Source organism: Cololabis saira, chromosome 21 (genome assembly GCF_033807715.1).
Source record: "Cololabis saira isolate AMF1-May2022 chromosome 21, fColSai1.1, whole genome shotgun sequence".
In the NCBI taxonomy this organism is placed as follows: domain Eukaryota; kingdom Metazoa; phylum Chordata; class Actinopteri; order Beloniformes; family Belonidae; genus Cololabis; species Cololabis saira.
In genome coordinates, this window is record NC_084607.1 from 3,186,432 (window position 1) to 3,207,784 (window position 21,353).

General features: G+C 39.7%; 1 protein-coding gene across 1 annotated transcript in view; it reads right to left on the reverse strand.

The window, feature by feature from the left end:
* Positions 1-1,699: 1,699 nt before the first annotated feature.
* Positions 1,700-21,353, reverse strand: part of LOC133422019 (5-hydroxytryptamine receptor 3A-like) — a 28,152-nt gene continuing 8,498 nt past the window's right edge. Inside the window, exons 3-9 of the mRNA XM_061711881.1 lie at positions 14,488-14,532; positions 14,301-14,410; positions 7,059-7,231; positions 6,812-6,975; positions 6,533-6,743; positions 5,002-5,190; positions 1,700-2,078 (exon numbers count right to left, since the gene is read on the reverse strand). Of these exons, the coding sequence (XP_061567865.1) occupies positions 1,867-2,078; positions 5,002-5,190; positions 6,533-6,743; positions 6,812-6,975; positions 7,059-7,231; positions 14,301-14,410; positions 14,488-14,532 (1,104 nt within the window). The 3' untranslated portion in view covers positions 1,700-1,866. The remainder of the gene's footprint in view (positions 2,079-5,001; positions 5,191-6,532; positions 6,744-6,811; positions 6,976-7,058; positions 7,232-14,300; positions 14,411-14,487; positions 14,533-21,353) is intronic.

The window sequence follows — 21,353 nt, forward strand, 5'->3', positions numbered from 1 at the left end:
AATACAACACGGTCAAAAAACAGTTTGCTTCCTACTTCACCTTAAATATATAACCTTTGACCTTCACAAAAATGGAGTGCCACCACTCCCCCAAGTGTTAGGAGGCTGACCCAAAACAAAACATATCCAAACATAAATAATTCAAACCCAATGGCTCTTACAACACCATAAATCAGCATCACTGAAATGGAGCTGATGCTTAATCAATCACAACAATATCAAATATGATTCATATATTTATTCAAACAAGGCTGTTATAAACACAAAACTGTAATTAAATACAGACACACATGCTGATGCACCAAAACATGAAATCAAATGCAAAATATAAATAGTTTACAAAACTGTACATTAACAAGAGGAAGAACTGCTGATCACCAGATTCTGTCACTTTGGTGCAACAGACTCTCAATGATCTGAGTCCGAGACCGAGAGACCCGAGACTGAGACGAGACCAAAACCACAAAAAAGTGGTCTTGAGAACTACAAGTCGACCAATCAGAGGGCTGTGCGTGCAGACAGGCTCTTCCAGAGCTACAGAAGAGGAGACTTCAACATGTTATTCAAAGACATCACGAATCAGGAACGAGCTAGATAGAAAAAAAGGTAAAACCCAAGGAAACGCGTGCTTCACTTGAAGCTGAGGTTGTTGTTGAAATAAAACTTTGCAGCATAAACACCTGAACTCCCCGTCAGATAGGAATCTGTCTCCAGTTTCTGTCTGGACTAGAGGATTGTGTTTTCTCCAGCGGCCCTGATGAACATTTATTGAACGCCTTGTTAACATCCTCTGTTGAAAAAGAGTGGTCACATGACCAGTTGGACGTATATAAGCTATAACTTCACCCAAAAGATAACATATTGGCTATAGTTTTATATCAATGTACGTTGTTAAGAAATGTTCGACCTCATTGATGACTTTGCATCCAGAAAATAGAGACATGTTTAGTCCTGATTTCAGACCTGCTGGACCTGCTTTGAGGTTTTTGTCGGGGCTTGAGGTGGTGGAAGTAACTTTCTTTTGATGAGGAATTGATGGCTTTTTGTGACTCTGATTTGTTTATTTATTTCAGTTTTAAGTATTTTTTTTCAATAATTATTTATTATTTCAAGTTGAAGTTTTGTATTTACTTTTTTTATTTATTTCAGTTTTAAGTATTTTTTTTTTCAATAATTATTTATTATTTCAAGTTGAAGTTTTTTATTTACTTTTTTTATTTATTTGAGGTTGATTTTTGTAATTTAATATTTATTTATTTATTTCAGGTTGAAGTTTTACATTTACCTTTTTATTTATTTCAGGTTGAAGTTTTTTATTTCCCTTTTTTTATTAATTTCATGTTACATTTTTTAATGTAATATTTATTTATTTCAGGTTGAATGTTTTTATTTGATATTTATTTATTTCAGGTTTAATTTTTTTATTTATTTTTTTTATTTTATTTGACTCCTACAGTCAAACTCCTGTATCTATACTTATAGTACATTTGTTATTAGTATTTTTACACATCATTTTCTACCTATGATACGTATGCGATGGGTTACTCTGCTTCAGGACAAGACTGCTAGATCTCCCATGATGCATTGGGCTCCCTTTAAGTCTACAAGTACACGTCCTTGTTACCTTCATCTTCTCCTCTTCATACATCTTTATATTCTCCTATGATTGTTAAAATATTAGAGAGAAATAAAATGCACCGTGTTAAAAACACCTTTAATGAGTTTATAAGTGAAATTAAATTGAACTTGATCTTTTCTTCACTGAGCAGGTAAATAAGCAATAAGCAAGTAAGTTTAAGAGCATGCACAGGCAGATCACGACATGACATGAAACACAGTCCGTAAAAACGTAACTCAAGACTAATTTTAAATCCATATGAGGAAAAGGTACAACACGAAAATCAACACGGTCACAAAGTACAAGAAGAAGAAGACGCCGTCGATGATTCTAGCCACCCGTCGGTAGCGTCCTCGTCCTCGGCCTCGGCCTCGCTGCCAAGCCTTCACGGCCCCACAGAGCTGTTTGAGCCGGCCCGGGGGTTTGGACCGGGCCCCGTCCTCGGCTACAGGAGACTCAGCTACAGGGGAATCAAGCACATTTATTAAAGAGAAATAAATGCAGATTATCATTCTGACATAAATACGGAGGAAATAAACCATAAAACAAAACAAAAGCTTTGGTTTCCACGGCAGATGTTCAGGGGGGCAGATGTTCACCCAAACCTGGAGGTCGGACTTGAGCAGAACTCTGATCCTTCCTCCAATTTTATTGTATTTAACTTTGAATTTTAAAGTATTTTATTGGATTTCATTGGATTTTAAAGTATTTTATTGTATTTTAATGTATTGTATTGTATTTTAAAGTATTTTATTGTATTTTAAAGTATTTTATTGTATTTCATTGTATTTGAAAGTGTTTTTGTTTTTTTTATATAACTTTTAATTTTTTCCTTTTTCACAAATAACAGAACAGAACATTTCCCCCTACACAGACCATCAAAAAGTGCATATTAGGTCGACATTAACACAGACAGCAAGATTACTTATTAAGACAATTCCCCTTCTTTTACTAGAACCCATTTCCATCAGTATCCAAATCAGAGCCGGATTAAATAAATGGACTACACTAGGCAGACTGTGATTTTTGGGCCCCCCTCCATCGATGTTATTTATGAAATCTTAAACTTACCAAAGTTACTAATAAAAGTTAATTCACATTTTACATAGCAAAGTCATAGTTAAGTTGGTTCTTTGTATTCCAAAATAAGTCATGTGTTGTATATTAAACAGTATATCAGACTATTTTTAGATTTTTATTATTCATACGTTATTACAATGCTCTATTAAATGCTATTAAATTATCCTTATCTTATCGATTGTGAGCATTTTGCAGAAAATCTTAATTAAATGTGTTGATTAAATTGAATAGTTAAATAAGAAGTCAAATCTACAAAGACCAATACAATTTGCAGTAAGACAAAGTGTGCTGTAGTGTGTATGTCTGTATGTGTATATGTATGTATGTGTATGCGTATGCAGAGCCGTTAGAGAGATTTGCGAGGCCCTGTGTGAAATTGCCAGGGTGGCCCTCGCGCGTGAGCGTAGCGAGCGCGCGCGAAATTTTTGGGTTTTTCGGTCGGATCTGGTGTCTCTATGCGCAATTTTAACTCTCCAATTAGCAAAATACTGGATACCTTCCCCTGCCTCATCATCATCTGGGCTTGCCTCGACGCGGGGCCCCACGGCTGCTTGAGACCCGGGCGGATCGGGGATTTTTGTAACAAATTTATCAAACGTGCCTTTCAGAGAGGCATTAAACTCTTCCATTTTCTTTTGTTTTTTTCTTTTTTCATCCCCTGATGGAAATTTCCTGAATCTGTCTCGTTCTCTCGACATTGTGTGACAGTTTGTTCCAACTCCACCCGTCTGGATCAGAGCAGCTTGTGTCTGCGCTTGGTCTGATCATTGGATTGAACAACAGACACGTGTCATCATTGCACATATATTTATTGATATGCACAGACCAGTACACATTTAGGTCTGTAATGGAAGTGACTGTTGATATTTATAAAGAAAAAAAAAAATAGGGGAAAAAAAAAACGGCCCATAGCGCCAGGCCCCTTGGGGCGCCAGGCCCCTTGGGGCGCCAGGCCACGTGCGGTCGCACGGCTCGCACATCCCTTGCGGCGGCCCTGTGCGTATGCGTATATATATATATGTATGTATACTAAATATAGTAATAATGCACATATATATATGCCTTAGGTTTTTACCGGCATGTTATTTTGTCTATGTGTGCAGACAAAAAAAAAAAAAAAAAAAAAAAAAAAAAAAAATTTTTTTTTTTCTTTTTTTCTCCCTCTGTCTGGGCCCCCCCCCTGTCGGGCCCTAGGCACGTGCCTACTCTGCCTCTCCGTTAATCCGGCTCTGATCCAAATACATCACAACATCTCCCCATCTTTGGTCAAAAGTGTCCATTTTCATTTGCAGCCTTGTGGTCATCTGTTCCATGATGTAAACCTGCTTCAGTCTCTGCTTCCACTGTGTTACTGTCGCTGATTTACTGTCCTTCCAATTCACAGTCATCATTTTCTTGGCAATCAGTAACAAAATCCGCAGTATATATATCTCTGTTCTGCGTTATACGTTTCCTTTGCTACAGCTCCCAAAAAATACACTATAGGATCCAGAGGAACATTTACCTTGACAATATTTTTCATTTCTGCTTCGACATTTTTCGAAAAAACACTTGAATTATTGGACAATCCCAAAAGATATGTGCGTAATCCCCAATTCCTCCACAATTCCCCCAACACATTTCAATCAAAGGTGTCTTCTTGACAAACAAAGAAATATTCAGGGTAGTGTTAAAATATCAAATTTGTAATTTCCAATCAAACTCTTTCCATAATTGACTATTTAATCCCTTGTGACTGTCCATACATAATTATTCCCACAGACTATCTTCAATTATAATATTTAGTTCCAATTCCCATTTTTCCTTAATATTCAGTGTGTTTTGTGTATCAGCTGAGATTTTTTTTATATATCTGAGATACATGCTTTTTATTTGGGATACCCTTCTCTATTATAGAAATAAAATATTGTTCAATTTTATTTGGACTTCTACTAACTGTCTCTCTCTCCCTGTGGCTTGTCAGATGTATTTTAAAGTATTTTAAAGTATTTCATTGTATTTCATTGTATTTCATTGTATTTTAAAGTGTTTTGTTGTATTTTATTGCATTGTTGCTGTTGTTCTTCTTTTGTTTTTCCTTCTGAGAGCTGCAACATCAACTAAATCTAACCCCAACTATACGTGTAAAATAGCTGATTTCTCTTAAATTACATAAATCTAAACCCTTAAACTGCTGTTTCCTTCCAGGGATGTTTTCCATGTGTGCGTAGAAACGATTTACAGCATTATTCTTCTGCTTTCCACGTGTTTCCACTCATGTGTCTGTGTTCTGAAGAGAGGAACCTGCTGATGGTTCAGCTCACCTTTGTGACTGGCGGCCTTGAGCTGGACGTCCCCCTCAGCGTCCCCCTCTCCGTCCCCCTCCTCCTCAGCCTCCTCCGGCCTCTCAGCCTCCGCAGCAGCAGAACGATCCAGATCCATCAAGAAGCTGACCAGCATGGCCTCCAGGACGCTGATCCACACCAGGGTGAAGATGGAAATGCAGTAGTTGGCTGGAAGACGGATGGAGAGACGTGAAAAACCGCTCCAGACATTAGTCCATGGGCCAGGCCAGATATCAGCACCACTCAAGGTGACAACGTGACAATTTCCTATGTGTGTTACACAAATGGCAAATAAATGCAATCTGAATCTGAATCTGAATCTGAAAACGTGCTTATAATGTTTGAAAAGATCCATATCTATAGATAATATTCTGGTACGATAACCTTCCTGAGTGGCAGCTGGATCAGAGTTATCAGCTCATGAAGTTACACCCCCTTCAGAAAATTACATTTTAGATGCTTGTTTATAAAACTAAGCTGGTTCCTTATCTCATAGTGGTTTCCTTTATATCGTGTATCTGCGTGATAAAGACCAGTTTGTGGCTGTTATCATAGGAGCCTAATGATGCTCTTCTAGTTTAATCCTCACAATGACCTGCAACAACAATATAGTAGGGGTATATTATACATTTCCTGAATGTGTTTCATGTGAGTATTCCAGTTTTTGTATTTTGTGTCTCTGTTGTTCCTAGATGACACAGGGCTAACAGATAGTATATAATTTAGGTGAAAATTGTGTAAAAATGTGTGTTGTTTATAGTTTAAAGAGCTGCAGTGACCTCTATGATGGTCAGAAAGATTTACATCTCAGCTTGAATGAATGATTAAAATGTCCCCTTTAAAATGATACCAAAGACAGATATCCTGTACATGAGTCTAAACCAGGATATGCAGCAGCATCTAAAATGTAATTTCCTGAAGGGGCTGGTAACTTAATTAGCTGATAACTCTGATCCAGCTGCCACTCAGGAAGGTTTTCATACCAAAATATCATCTACAGACATGGATGTTTTCAAAAAACATAAGTACATTTTGTCACCTTGAGTGGTTCTGACCAGTGAAATTTTGGGCTCTGGCCCCTGGACTAAATCTCCTTTGAGACACTGTGATGGGAGCACCCACCCAGGGCCGCCGCAAGGGGTGTGCCAACCGTGCGGCCGCGCGGGGCCTCGCGCTATGGGCCGTTTTCTTTGTTTTTTTTTCTTTTTTTTTCCTTCTTTCCCTTATAAATATCAACAGTCACGTTCCATTACAGACCTAAATGTGTACTAGTCTGTGCATATCAATAAATATATGTGTCTGTTGTTCAATACAACTGATCAGACCAAGCGCATTGACACAAGCTGCTCTGATCCAGACGGTGGAGTTGGAACAAAGTGTGTCACAATGTCGAGAGAACGAGACAGATTCAGGAAATTTCCATCAGGGAATGAAAAAAGAAAAAAACTAAAGAAAATGGAAGTTTAATGCCCAAGGGCCTCACAAATCTCCCAGACGGCTTTGCACCCACCCATGATGGGCATCTGCTCCTCGGTGGAGGGCAGGATGTCCTTGAGGATCAGCAGCAGCACGGAGATGGACAGCAGCACCGTCACCTTGAAGCTCAGCTTCTCTCCACCGTCCTCGGGGATGAAGAAGGAGGCCAAGTCCAGGACCAGCAGGTAGAACAGCGGCATGATCAGCATGATCACGTACAGCATGGGCTTCCTCTCCAGCGTGACCTGTGAAGACACCGCTGCTAGAAACCGTCGTAGACCCGGAGGAGGAGACGTGGTGACGGCGTTCTCACCCTGTACACCAACAGGCTGATGGAGCTGTTCCACCCACCGAACCGCTCAGATATGACAGTCTCCAAGCTCCTCAGCTTCCACTCTCCCTGAGTGATCATCACCTGCTCCGAGATGATGGAGAGGATGATGTCGTTACTCATCGTCCCCAGGTCTATGAATCTTTCTGTGCAGAGAAAACAACAAACAAACAGTTCCATCAGCTGAATGGAGGCTTTTCTGGGTTTGAAACAGAGAGATGCGACTCACTATCAGAGCTCATGGAGTTGAAGGTGATGTTGCAGCGCTGCACGTCGAAGGGGAAGGTGGAGAGGTCGAAGTGGCAGGTGAAGGTCAGCCGCTGGCGCGTGGAGGCCACCACCAGCCCGCCGGGATCCAGCACCACCACCGGGTCGTGGAAGACGCTCCCGCCGTCAGAGGCGCTGAGGGGAGAGATGGGGACAGTCGGCCTCCGTCAGCCTCCAATTAACCGCTAAACCTACTCAATTATCTCTCGTATCCATCTTTAGAACAGCGGTTCTCAACAGGAGGTCCGCGGACCCCTAGTGGTCCGTCATGATGAAGCATTTTGACACCATGTGGCCCCTGCAGGGACAACAACGCCTTGCAGATTGCCCCAGCCTCATACCCCCGATTGACGCATTGTCATGCAAGTTCCAGTTTCCTGAAACCCCTGCAGGGGAACAACGCCCCGCTTGACCTATTGCCACACAAGTTCCGGTGTCTTGCATCCCTGCCGAGACAGGCACCGTGGGAGTGGCTTTGACTTCCAACCCCTGCAGAGACGAGGACCATATATGGACTTCCTGACCCCTCAGGGGTAGTCCCAAAACTGAAAGATCACACCTGGCTGTCTCTCACTTGGCTTGTTTATTCATGTCTTAGTGTTGATTGAACTTTTGTATAAAAATCCTGTGGCCAAATCAATCTGGGTCAGCATTTCAACCAGACCCTGGTCTGTGTAGATCCGCTCACCGCCGGCTGAATAAAAACTCACTATACCACAAAGTGGACTTCTGAACTGGTTTTGATAAATTCCTCAACAATTTGGTGCCGTGACCCGGATTCACAATAGACCTTTGATGGAAACTCCTCTTTCCAGACCAACGACACAATCAGTGACTTTGATCTAAATTTTCAAAGGTAAGGGATCCACTTGCAAAATCCCAAATTATTGTTGCTGGGTTGTTGTCGAAAGTCTGTGGACTGGAGTACCAGAGAAAAGGTTGACGTCATCCTCAAATTTTAGGTAAGTCCGCTGTGTGGTTATGAGGGTTATTTTTATTATTTTGTGTTATTGGGAAGGTTATTGTAGAGATGTTTAGGAATGCTGACAATTTCATAACACTTGAATTTGATTGTGTTGTGAGAATGCTTTGCTTATCCTGCCTTAGAATTTGAGTCGCTCTTCTAAAAAGGTTTAATATCTCTGGTAACATTAAAGAGAACGCCATGGTTGGTACCAAAAGAATAGTCCAGTGGGACTTAAAGCATATGCAGGACTTGAGGTCCATAAGAAGTGTTGGAACACTGAGATATTTGTGTGAAATAGACATATACTGTATGTAGAAGAACTGTTTTTTTTATAAATGGGGATGATTCGCTCTCCCAAAATACTTGAGGTATATTTCATTTCAGTAAGAATCGACTCGCTCTCCTTACATTAACAGGAATGATTTGTATGCTCAAGTATACTGATGGTTGGAAGAATTAGCAAGTGATTTGTGGGTAAAAGTAAGTGTAATTGAAAGTTTTTTTGGAGGGATCTTACAGAAAGAAAATGGAAAGTTTTTGGGAAGTTTTTCAGTAAGAGAGTCAGAGAAAGAGTTGACTGGTCCTTTTAAATACATGTATGGTAATCACGGTACAGATAGTTTTATTTGTTAGTTTTATTTGTTACTTAGTTATTATTAAATATGGTTAAAATAACTAAAGCACTTCAACTCCCTCAGATCTTTAGAGGGATGAAAGTAGACGGCGTAATGCAGAATCCCAAATAGCTTCGCTTACTGAACAAAATAAAAAGCTCAACAGAAGAATTTAAAAACACAACGCAGACAAAAATGAAATTAGAGAACCAGTTAAATGATAAAATCAAAACCTTTATCCGGTGAAACTACTTGATGCGCAAAGTACTTGATGCTTGTAGAATTCTCTTTAATCCCACAGCTGTTGCCAAAATCACACCAGAGCAAGCTCAGACCTTTTTACAATATTTATTGCCTTAACAGTTCAAAGGGAAGTAGATGATAATCCCAGGGAACTTTATGCTAAAATAATGTTGACAGCAAAAGAGAATTGTGGATTTCCTCCAGGGTACATGCAATATATATATTTGCTAATTGCCCTCAACAAAGGGTAGGGCTGAATTACGCAAAAAAGAATCTGAAATGTATGAAAAATACTAATGTTTGTCAAAAGTGTTTACGGCAGGTTGAGTACAAAAGGGAAGGCGCAGCGGAACCAGCCAATTTATTCATTCACACCAATCAACAAAAGGCCCCACGTCACACGTCTCAAACAAAGGAGAACTGCTGGTGAGCCCACATAATCTCTCTCCTGCCTATGGTAACTTCATCATGTAAGTGCATGGAAATCTGTCTGTGAGCCAACTATAGTGTCTATAAGCCTTTTCTGAAAAAATGTCTAACTAATCTTTAACTAAAGGTGTCAAGTAACAAAGTACAAATACCTCATTACCTTTCTTAAGTAGAAATTTTGGTTATGTATGCTTCACTGGAGTAATTATTTTTCAGACATTTTTTTACTTTTACTCCTTACATTTTCACGCAATTATCTGTACTTTTTACTACTTTTATACTTTTACTTGAGAAAAAAACTTGAGTTGATACTTCAACTTCTACAGGAGTATTTTTAAACTCTAATATCTATACTTCTACCTGAGTAATGAATGTGAATACTGAAGACACCTCGGTCTTTAACACTCGTCCTGACTTTTCCTGTTTTCTTCACTGACGGCTGTGCTTATAAAAATGGAATACCATACGCAGGTTATACAATTTGTGATAATTCTTAATTGTTGAAAGCGCCGCCTTGCCCTCCTCCAGCTCCACCCAAGTAGATGAAACTATATACACTGATCAAAAGGTAAAACTGTTACAATCTATACAGATTCCAGATATGCTTTTGGTTGTGTACACAATTTTATATATTGTGGGCGGAGACACCCGTTAAACGTGGTAAATTGATCGGTGAACTGTTAGAAGCCTGTCAACTACCTTCATCTATTGCTTTGTTAAATGTGAAGCCCACACCCAGTCCAAGGACCCTGTTTCACTAGGCAATGCTTCAGCTGACCATGCAGCAAAAGAAACTGCCAAATTTGGCTTACCTGTCTATGTAAAGCTCTGCCCTTCTATACCCGCTAACGACCTGGTTTCTCCTAATGATGTAGCTCTCCTACAAGAGACTACTGATGTGAAGAAACACAGATTGTAGCATTCCCATGGTTGTAAAAATTTAAATAATTTGTGGGTCAGCAACGACGGCCGCGTTGTGAAACCCAAATCCTTGTACCCGTGAATGGCATGCATGTCGCATAGCTGATCACAGCTAGCAATCACAGATGAGCAAAGGGGGAATGTGTCAGATAGTGTTGAAAGACTGATAAGCTCCAAGATTTGCATCCTATAAAAAAAAAATATTGCAAACATTATCAACACTTCCCCCCACCGTGACTTTTTTTGAAGCTCTGCAAATAGACTATTCATATACCAAAATGTGAGGGATATGAAAATGTTCTTGTATGAAAATGTTCTTGTATGTGTAGAGAATTTTAAACTGGACTTAAATGGACAATGTTGACACCCGTCAACACCCATTAGGAAGCACAAACTCATGCCTCATGAAAGGATTACGGATAGACCCATGACTATACCAAGCAATTCAGTTCTATATATGAAGAAGATGGACTTCCATGCCATGGATGAATCCATGATATCATTTTGTTCTACTCTAACCTCTACCATTCAGTCAATCCACAGAAAAGTAAAAGGTGTCCAGTCTCTTCCTAGTGGCAAACCATGCCACCCGGAGACTTTGTGTCAGAGAAGACCTCACTGGTCCAAGGCTCAACACGTCCTGCTCACCACCGACACTGGAGTCAAGTGTGAAGGGCGTCTAACCTGGTTCCACGCATCCCACTGCAAGAAAACAACACCTCCACCATGCACCGGAAACCAGCTGGTTCCCTCTTCTTCCTGTGGCTCCTCGTCCTCACCACCGTCGGAGCCAGTGAAAGAAACAACGCAGGCTCGGAAAGCCCAGAAGTAGATGGACTTCAACACCCCAGAAATCACTCTACTAAAATATGTACTCCACTGTAACTCAACCAAAAAAAAAAAATGTAAATTGATGAAGCATTTTGACAGCACGTGGCCCCTGCAGGGACAATGACGCCTTGCAGATTGCCCCAGCCTCATACCCCCGATTGACGCATTGTCATGCAAGTTCCAGTTTCCTGAAACCCCTGCAGGGGAACGACGCCCCGCTTGACCTATTGTCACACAAGTTCTGGCTTTGACTTCCAACCCCTGCAGAGATGAGGACCATATATGGACTTCCTGATGCCTCAGGGGTAGTCCCAAAACTGAAAGATCACACCTGGCTGTCTCTCACTTGGCTTTTTATTCATGTCTTTTGTTGATTGAACTTTTGTATAAAAACCCTGTGGCCAAATAAATCTGGGTCAGCATTTCAACCAGACCCTGGTCTGTGTAGACGTGCTCACCGCCAGCTGAATAAAAACTCACTATACCACAAAGCGGACTTCTGAACTGGTTTTGATAAATTCCTCAACAGTGATAATAAAATATATATATTTTTTAAAAGATCCTCTGACATTTATAGAGATAGATTATTATTTAACTCAAATGTGACCGAGACCTTTATCATTTATTATTTCAGGTTGAATATCATTCAGGTTTTATTTAATATTTATTTATTTCAGGTAGAAATCTTTAATTTAATATTTATTTATTTATTTATTTCAGGTTGAAGTTTTTTATTTACTTTTTTTATTTATTTCAGGTTGAATTTTTAAATTGAATATTTATTCATTTATTTCAGGTGGAAGTTTTTAATTTAATATTTATTTATTTATTTCAGGTTGAAGTTTTTTTATTTACTTTTTTTATTTATTTCAGGTTAATTTTTCTAATTTAATATTTATTTACGTATTTCAGGTTGATTTTTTAAATGTAATATTTATTCATTTCAGGTTGAAGTTTTTTATTAACTTTTTTTATTTATTTCAGGTTGAATTTTTAAATGTAATATTTATTCATTTATTTCAGGTGGAAGTTTTTAATTTAATATTTATTTATTTATTTCAGGTTGAAGTTTTTTTATTTATTTCAGGTTGAATTTTCTAATTTAATATTTATTTACGTATTTCAGGTTGAATTTTTTAATGTAATATTTATTTATTTATTTATTTATTTATTTCAGGTTGAAGTTTTTTATTTACTTTTTTTATTTATTTCAGGTTGAATTTTTTAATTGGATATTTATTCATTTCAGGTTGAATTCTTTTAATTGTATTTGACTCCTACAGTTAAACTCCTGTATCTATACTTACAGTACATTTGTTATTAATATTTTTACTGTCATTTTCTACCTATGATACATTTGCGATGTTACTCGGCTTCAGGACAATAACCCAATAAAATGTTGTTTTTTTTTTTTTTTTTAAAGATCCTCTGAAATGTATAGAAATAGATTATTATTTTACTCAAATGTGACCGGGAACTTTATCTACCTAAACTACAGAGGTTAACATGACCTTCTTTTACTCTTTACAAGTGTAATTCATTGTATTTTAATAAGAAATCTTTCACCCGTTTGCATTGTTGAAGTTACTGCAGGATACCAACGTAACACAATCTGCATCCTTTTCTAATTATGAGCCCCCTAGTTTCAGTGGGAATATGCCTGTTATGTATTTAAAATGCTTTTATTGTGAAATATTTGCAGAAAGCTGTTGGGGGAACGCTCATTAACCTGCAAAGTTCAAATTGGCGCTTGAAATTGCAATAATGTAAAAAATAGAAAAAAAATAACAAATGTGCAGGCGGTCCAGGACATCAAAAGGTTGAAAAGCTTTTGTGGGTAAGTGGATATATTTCCCAAGAAATATATCCATAATTGAACACAGCAGACTGAAATCAGGTTGTTTGAATCCTTTCAGACGTCCGGCCGCCCAAACTTCGTCATGACATTTCTGGTGGCTGAATTTGAGGTTCACTTCCAAAGGTTTAACCCTTGTGCTGTCTTCGGGTCAAGGAAGTAGGAAGAGAAGAAGGGAGGAAAGAAGGAAGGAAGAATGAAAAGAAGGAAAGAAAGAAGGAAGGAAGGGAGAAAAGAAGGATGGAAGGAAATAAGGAAGGGAGAAGGAAGGGAGAAAACAAAGAAAAGAAGGAAGGAAGGGAGAAAAGAAGGATGGAAGGAAATAAGGAAGGGAGAAGGAAGGGAGAAAACAAAGAAAAGAAGGAAGGAAGGGAGAAAAGAAGGAAGGAAGGGAGGAAGGAAGGAAGGAAGGAAGGAAGGAAGGAAGGAAGGAAGGAAGGAAGGAAGGAAGGAAGGAAGGAAGGAAGGAAGGAAGGAAGGAAGGAAGGAAGGAAGGAAGGAAGGAAGGAAGGAAGGAAGGGAGAAAAGAGGAAGGGAAGAAGGAAGGAAGGGAAAAAAGAATGAAGGAAGGAAGGAAGGAAGGAAGGAAGGAAGGAAGGAAGGAAGGAAGGAAGGAAGGAAGGAAGGAAGGAAGGAAGGAAGGAAGAAAAGAGGAAGGGAAGAAGGAAGGAAGGGAAAAAATAAGGAAGGAAGGAAGGAAGGAAGGAAGGAAGGAAGGAAGGAAGGAAGGAAGGAAGGAAGGGAGGAAGGAAGGAAGGAAGGCAGAAAAGAGGAAGGGAAGAAGAAAGGAAGGGAAAAAAGAAGGAAGGAAGGAAGGAAGGAAGGAAGGAAGGAAGGAAGGAAGGAAGGAAGGAAGGAAGGAAGGAAGGAAGGAAGGAAGGAAGGAAGGAAGGAAGGAAGGGAGAAAAGAGGATGGGAAGAAGGAAGGAAGGAAGGAAGGAAGGAAGGAAGGAAGGAAGGAAGGAAGGAAGGAAGGAAGGAAGGAAGGAAGGAAGGAAGGAAGGAAGGAAGGAAGGAAGGAAGGAAGGAAGGAAGGGAAAAAAGAAGGAAGGAAAGAAGGAAGGAAGGAAGGAAGGAAGGAAGGAAGGAAGGAAGGAAGGAAGGAAGGAAGGAAGGAAGGAAGGAAGGAAGGAAGGAAGGAAGGAAGGAAGGAAGGAAGGAAGGAAGGAAGGAAGGAGAGAGCAGGAGGAAAGAAGGAACAGGAGAATTGGGTCATTTTGACCCGAAGACAGTACAAGGTTTAAAACTCTCTCTATGTGACTGAGATAATAATAAGCTTAATTAATAATAATAATAATAAGCTGTGTCCTTAATAAAAGCTTATTATAAATAAATGGTACGTACTCCTCTTGGATGGCGACGTCGGGGATCCAGATCGTGTCTCTCGGGAGCGTCAGCATGTCGATCCCACAAAAGTCGGAGGGGTTCCAAGTGAGGAACTCGTTTTTCCACGACTAAGAACATGAAAAGCTGGTTACAAAGTTTTATTTTATAATCATGATGGTCATCAGTTTTATGACCGAAGCCTCACCATCTCGTAGTAGATGTGGCTGGTGACCGTTTGAGTCTTCTCATCCTGCAGACAAACAAGAAGCACGAATGAACAACCTTCATGTTGAAACATTTCCAGCCTGAACCTGAACCTCTGATTCATCAGCTGGTTCTGGTTCTGGATCAGCTGGTCTGAACACTGCAAAAACTCTAAATCTTACCAGGAATATTCCTCTTATTTCTAGTTAAAATGTCTCAATTTTAGTCGAAAAATCTCATTACACTTAAAACAAGAGTCAATACCAGAATTAAAGCTGCAAGCAGCGATGAACGGGCCCTCGCACTCACGGCCACCGCCCCCCATAAGCATATCAGAAAAGACACCACCCACGACTTCCTATGTCAAACCATTCAAAAGTTATAGCAGAAAAAAGGGACAACCAATCAGAAGAAGGGGCGGGGCTAATTCAGGCCAATGAAGGTCTAGGACTCCATACATAATCTGATGACACCACCCACGACTCTCTATGTCAAACCATTCCAAAGTTATAGCAGAAAATCGGGACAACCAATCAGAAGAAGGGGCGGGGTTAATTAAAGCCAACTAAGCTTAAGGACTCATTACAGAGTCCCATGACACCACCCACGACTCTCTATGTTAAACCATTCCAAAGTTATAGCAGAAAATCGGGACAACCAATCAGAAGAAGGGGCTGGGCTAATTAAGGCCAACGAAGCTTAAGAACTCAGTACAAAGTCCCATGACACCACCCACGACTTCCTATGTCAAACCATTAAAAAGTTATAGCAGAAAAAAGGGACAACCAATCAGAAGAAGAGGCGGGGCTAATTCTGGCCAATGAAGGTCAAGGACTCCATAAAGAATCTGATGACACCACCCACGACTCTCTATGTCAAACCATTCCAATGTTATAGCAGGAAATCGGGACAACCAATCAGAAGAAGGGGCGGGGCTAATTAAGGCCAACGAAGCTTAAGGACTCATTACAGAGTCCCATGACACCACCCACGACTTCCTATGTCAAACCATTCAAAAGTTATAGCAGATAAAGGTTTTCTAGGGGGCGCTGTTGAGCCGTTAGGCCGCGCCCATTAATGCAAACCATGAAATATCAAATTTATCACCAAGTCTGGCTTGCATGCAAAATTTGGTGACTTTTGGAGAACTATCAAATATGGACCAATCACATGAAGGGGGGGCGCGCCTTTTGGCGTCTAGCGTCGCCACGGTAATACTTTTGAAAGAGAAAAGTAATGCGTGGTGTCGCAGGATGTAGACGCACATTTTGATGTATAACACACCTGAGTGCACGTTACGGTTCGGGCTGAATTAACTGCCGAAGGAATGGCATAAATTTCGCCAAAATGACACAATTTATTCAAAATGGCCGACTTCCTGTTCGGTTTCGGCCATGGCGCCAAGAGACTTTTCTTTTAGTTGTGACATGATACAGGTGTGTAGCGATTTTCGTGCATGTACGTCAAACCGTATTGTGGGGCTTGAGGCACAAAGTTTTCCGGGGGGGGCTGTTGAGCCATTTTGCCACGCCCATTAATGCAAACCATGAAAGATCAAATTTATCGCCAGGCCTGGCTTGCATGCCAAATTTGGTGCCTTTTGGGGAACTATCAAATATGGACCAATCAGATGAAGGGGGGGTCCGCTTGTTGGCGTCTAGCGTCGCCACGGTAACACTTTTGAAAGAGAAAAGTAATGCGTGTAGTCGCAGGATGGAGACGCACATCTTGATGTATAACACATCTGGGTTAACGATACGGTTCGGGCTGAATTAACTCTCGAAGGAATGGCATATATTGCTCCAAAATTACGCAATTAATTCAGAATGTTCAAAATGGCTGACTTCCTGTTCGGTTTCGGCCATGGCGCCAAGAGACTTTTCTTTTAGTTGCGACATGATACAGGAGTGTACCAATTTTCGTTCATGTACGTCAAACCGTATTATGGGGCTTGAGGCGCAAAGTTTTTTCTGTCTGAACCAACCAGATGAAGGGTGGCCGCGCTTTTTGGCGTCTAGCATCGCCACGGTAACGCTTTTGAAAGAGAAAAGTAATGCGTGTAGTCGGAGGATGGAGACGCACATTTTGATGTATAACACACTTGGGTGCACGTTACGGTTCGGGCTGAATTAACTTTCGAAGGAATGGCATAAATTTCGCCAAAATGACACAACTAATTCAAAATGGCCGACTTCCTGTTCGGTTTCGGGCATGACGCCAAGAGACTTTTCTTTCGGTTGCGCCATGATACAGGTGTGTACCGATTTTCGTGCGTGTACGACATACCGCATTCTGGGGCTTGAGGCACAAAGTTTTCAAGGGGGCACTGTTGAGCCATTTTGCCACGCCCATTAATGCAAACCATTAAATATCAAATTTTTCGCCAGGCCTGACTTGCATGCAAAATTTGGTGACTTTTTGGGCACGTTTAGGGGGGCAAAAAGGCCTTCCTTTTGTCAGAAGAAAAAGAAAGAAAGAAAAAATTCCTACAGATACAATAGGGCCTTCGCACTGAAGGTGCTCGGGCCCTAAAAATAACTTGTTATTTGACAATTTTCACCCGTTTCAAGTAAATTTTCACACGAATAAGTAGAAAAATCTGCCAGTGGGACAAGATTTATCTTCTCATTACAATCTTGTTCCACTGGCAGATTTTTCTACTTATTTTAAATGAAAATCTACTTGAAACAGGTGGAAATTGTTGTTTTTTCCAGTGATGACTCTTGTTTTAAGTGTAATGAGATTTTTTGACAAAAAAAATGAAACATTTTAACTAGAAATAAGACGAATATTCTTGTTAAGATTTTGAGTTTTTGCAGTGGATTTCTGCCCAAAAAACGAAGAATTCGTTAAATATCTCTAAAGATGGGAAACCGAATTTAATTCCCTAAATAGGACCAGGATGGGGAATAGTTAAGAGTTCTGAAAGATTCGTAACTGAGATTTTAGTGTCTTTCATGGGGGAAGGACCGATGTCAGTCATTAATGCCAGAGAGCCACATGAATGAAAACTACAAATAAAAATAAAATGTACCGTATTTTCTGGACTATAAGCCGCACCTGTATATAAGCCGCATCCGCTCTATTTAAAAAAAAAAGATATGCAAGCCGCAGATATTTCTGTTGTTAGATTAGATATTTACTACATGTACAGAAGGATTTTGAACTGTAAATGATGTACATGTTTGTACCTAAATAGATCCTTTCCTAACAGTGTCTTTTAACACGGCAGCAACTTTGCTGATTAAAACGGGACAGAACCAAGAGAAAATAACCGGTATTTATTTATCTATTTATCTGTTTGAAATCTGCTTCTACTTCTATCTGCTAAAGAAAGAGTAGCGTATTCTTGTTTGCATTTATTTTGTCTTAGTTTTGATTCTAATTCCGGTTAGAGCGCCCGGAGCGGTGGAAGAAAAATCCACAGAATAGCTGCACCTTTGTATAAGCTGCTGGTTGAAAACCTATGAAAAAAGTAGCGGCTTATAGTCCAGAAAATACGGTAAATGTTTCACTTGAAGACAATCGATGTAATTTGAAAATATTTAAATTAAATAAATGCAGGGCCGCCGGGTGGCTCAGTGGTAAAAGCAAGCAGCCCATGAGGCTACAGTCCTCCCCATTCTCTCTCTCTGCCCTTTATTATGATTATAAAGAATAATTTAAAATCAAACTGAATATGTAAACTGCATGTGCTCACTAATCGAATCTGTGTATGTGTTGAAACTAAGGTGCATTCTTCTGTCTTTTCACTGAAAGTACCATGCTGTAACAGGCACGAGATAAGAGAGGCCCCCAGCAATAAACTAAGGGGGGCCCCAAGCCACCCCTACTTTCAGAGGTAATAAACATGTTCTCAGGACGAGAGACCGGCAGATCTGGCGGGACGATTCACCAAGCAGGCTGCAGGAGCCTGCTCTGCCGATCTCACTCATGAGGCCTACTTTAATTCTATCCCAAGTCTTGTGTCTTTTTATTTACCTTTTCCAGCTCAATTAAAGAACCCGGGGTGATTGAATTCGATCACAACAATTTGGGGGCTCGTCCGGGATTGAGATCAGGAGAGAGGTAATTATGAAAAAAACAGCTGGTTGCGAAAAAGGCCGAGGACACGGCCGCGCGCAAATTCAGGGTAAGCAGACCGTTTATCTGCATTGGATATACTCAAATCAAGACCGTGTCCAAAGTCTTAAGTAAACACCCAGCTGCTGAATTTAAGAACTGCTAAATTTAAGAAATGATAACGGCTGAATTTAATAACTGCTAAATTTAAGGAATGATAACTGCTGAATTTAATAACTGCTAAATTTAAGGAATGACAGCTGCTGAATTAAGAATTGCTAAATTTAAGGAATGACAACTGCTAAATTTAATGAAGACAGGACAAAGCTGGAATAGAAATAAAGAGGAAATATATAGAAATTAAGAGGAATATTTATTAAGGGTTAGAGGCCCGTGTTTGCTGGGGTTTCGGCCCTTTTAAGGTTGAATACCGTAAGCATTCGCAAAGTCTCGGAGTTTTGGCGCTCCCACCGTGACGTCGACGGGCGCACGGATTTTGCTGGGTCAGAGTCCCGGGATTTGAGACCCCCCGAATTCTAAGAGCTGCCAAAGAAACTAAAAAAAAAAAAAGTTGATGGTATGCATGGAGGATGGAATAGGATTTTGGAAACTGTAGAGATGTTTTAAAATGCCCGAGAAACTTTAAATGTTGAGGGAATTTGGCTTCGTGAAGATACTGTAACATCTATGTTGACATGAAAAATAGAATAAATAGAGATGGTAATATTGTGGAATATATGTAAAAAATTAAGCAGTGGCTGCTCGCCTTGTTGTGAGAGAGGAGGGGCTGTGATTATGTGTGTGTGCTGGGGTGTGTATGTGTAGATGTGTGTGTGAGAGACAGAGGGGGAGAGAGAGAGTGAGAGACAGAGATAGGGTGTAAGTGTGTGTGTGTGAGAGATAATGTGTGTGTGTGCCTTTGTGCATTGTACGTTATGTTCATGACATTTTGTGAACAGTTGAAATATATTCTGTCATTTTAAGAGAAAGAAAAGTATGATTTAATTGACTTCGTAGTTGGTTAAAAATGGGAAAAAGGTAAAAGAGAGATTTTGGAAGTTGCAGGTTCAGATGCCATGGTCGTAAAAGTCCTTAGTCAGATCATGATCTGCTCAGAAAAAGAGGAGGGGTTGAATGGGTCTTTTTAGCAGGGACCAGACCAAGTAATGCTTTAAAAAGCTAGAGATTATGCTGATAATAATCTTATTTAGGGGTTGAATAGGTGACAAATTTTTAGAATATATTTGGATATTATAAGATAATATGTTAATAAGTAAAAGGTTTAAATCCATATGAGCCTCTCTCTGTTGACTTGGTTAAAATAATATGAACAATGAGCTTCTTTAAATGATACATTCTGTGTCTATAAAGGAGACTTTTTACCTGTTAAAAATACATGAGCTTCAGCTTCTCTGTTGACATTTTTTAAGATAACATTAACAATGAGCTTCTTTAAATGATGCATTCTGTGTCTAATAAAGAAGACTTTTTTATTTGATAAAGCATATATGAACTTCGAGAGAGGACTTTTTGGGAGTTTGTTTGTTTAGGTTAAGAACGTTTGTCTGTGTACTGGAGCGCTCCCCCTCAGCGAAATATGGTGAATTGGTTAGGAGCGGCTCATATTCTTTAAGTTTCAAGTGAGGGCATAATAATATTAACGTCTTAGTTGATATAAAGGAGTTGATGAATACAGATTTTGGAATCTGTGATAGTAGGGACATTGTCATTTTTGTCTGTAATTTGTATAGTTGAGGTTACTCTCATTTTTGGGAAGTGCTTTTGCAATTTTCATTTTATTTAGGAAAAGGACCAGATTGAAATGACAAATTACAGATATGGGTTAGAGGTTTTACAATTTTATTTAGGACTTTTCTACGGTTATTAATATTAGGACAGTCAGTGGATAATTTACTTTTACATTTTTGAACAGGGTTTGTCACTTTCTGTTTACTGTAACTGTTGTTGAGAGAGGAAAAATAAATATGAGTAGGGTTTCTCTCTAATAGTTTGCTTTATGTTCTGATTCACACCATTATCCTTGTTTATTACCGGTAGGTTGTTCAGGATAACTCAAGTTTCCTTTTATATTGTGTTTATTTTCATGTAATAACTTTGTATAATATAGTTTTTTTTTGTTAGGTCGTATTATATCTTTTAGTATATTTTGGTAGATTTTATAAGATTATTTTCTATTGACAAGCATTAGTTAGTCCTCCATTAGTGAACCAAGGACTTTTTAAATAAATTTGGATTAATATGAACGAGAAAGAAGCCTAAGTATGCGAAAAAAGTTTATTAGTGAATTAAGGGAGTGAAGCTAACACAAGGGGGTAGGAAAAGATAACGAAGGAATGTGGGGTCCGGACAGACCAGTCGTAAAAAGCAGAAGGACTCCCTTTCTCCACTAAAAACATGTCGTAAACATGTCAGGTGAAACAGAAACAAAAAAAAAAGAGGGGAAACTTTCAGCGCCAGGCGCGGGGTCAATGGCTGAGGTTAAGCCAAGAGGTACTGGTAGTAAAATCAGGCATTAAACACACACAAATTTTATGAACCACCTTGAGCACCCAAACCACACATACCATTACGTACACAGAGGGATGGGGTGGACTAAAGGGGAGGGGCCCGGGGGTTTGGCGAGGGGGTTGCCATAGAGACCCAGGAAAAGACACGCCCCACAAAGAGACAACAGGGGACTGGCTGCTTCGGAGGAAGAAAAACAGACTCAACCATTCACACGCCCCCTCAGGATGAGGGTGAGACGTAAACCCTGAGACATTCCGCAAGTTCCTTGTGACCTGA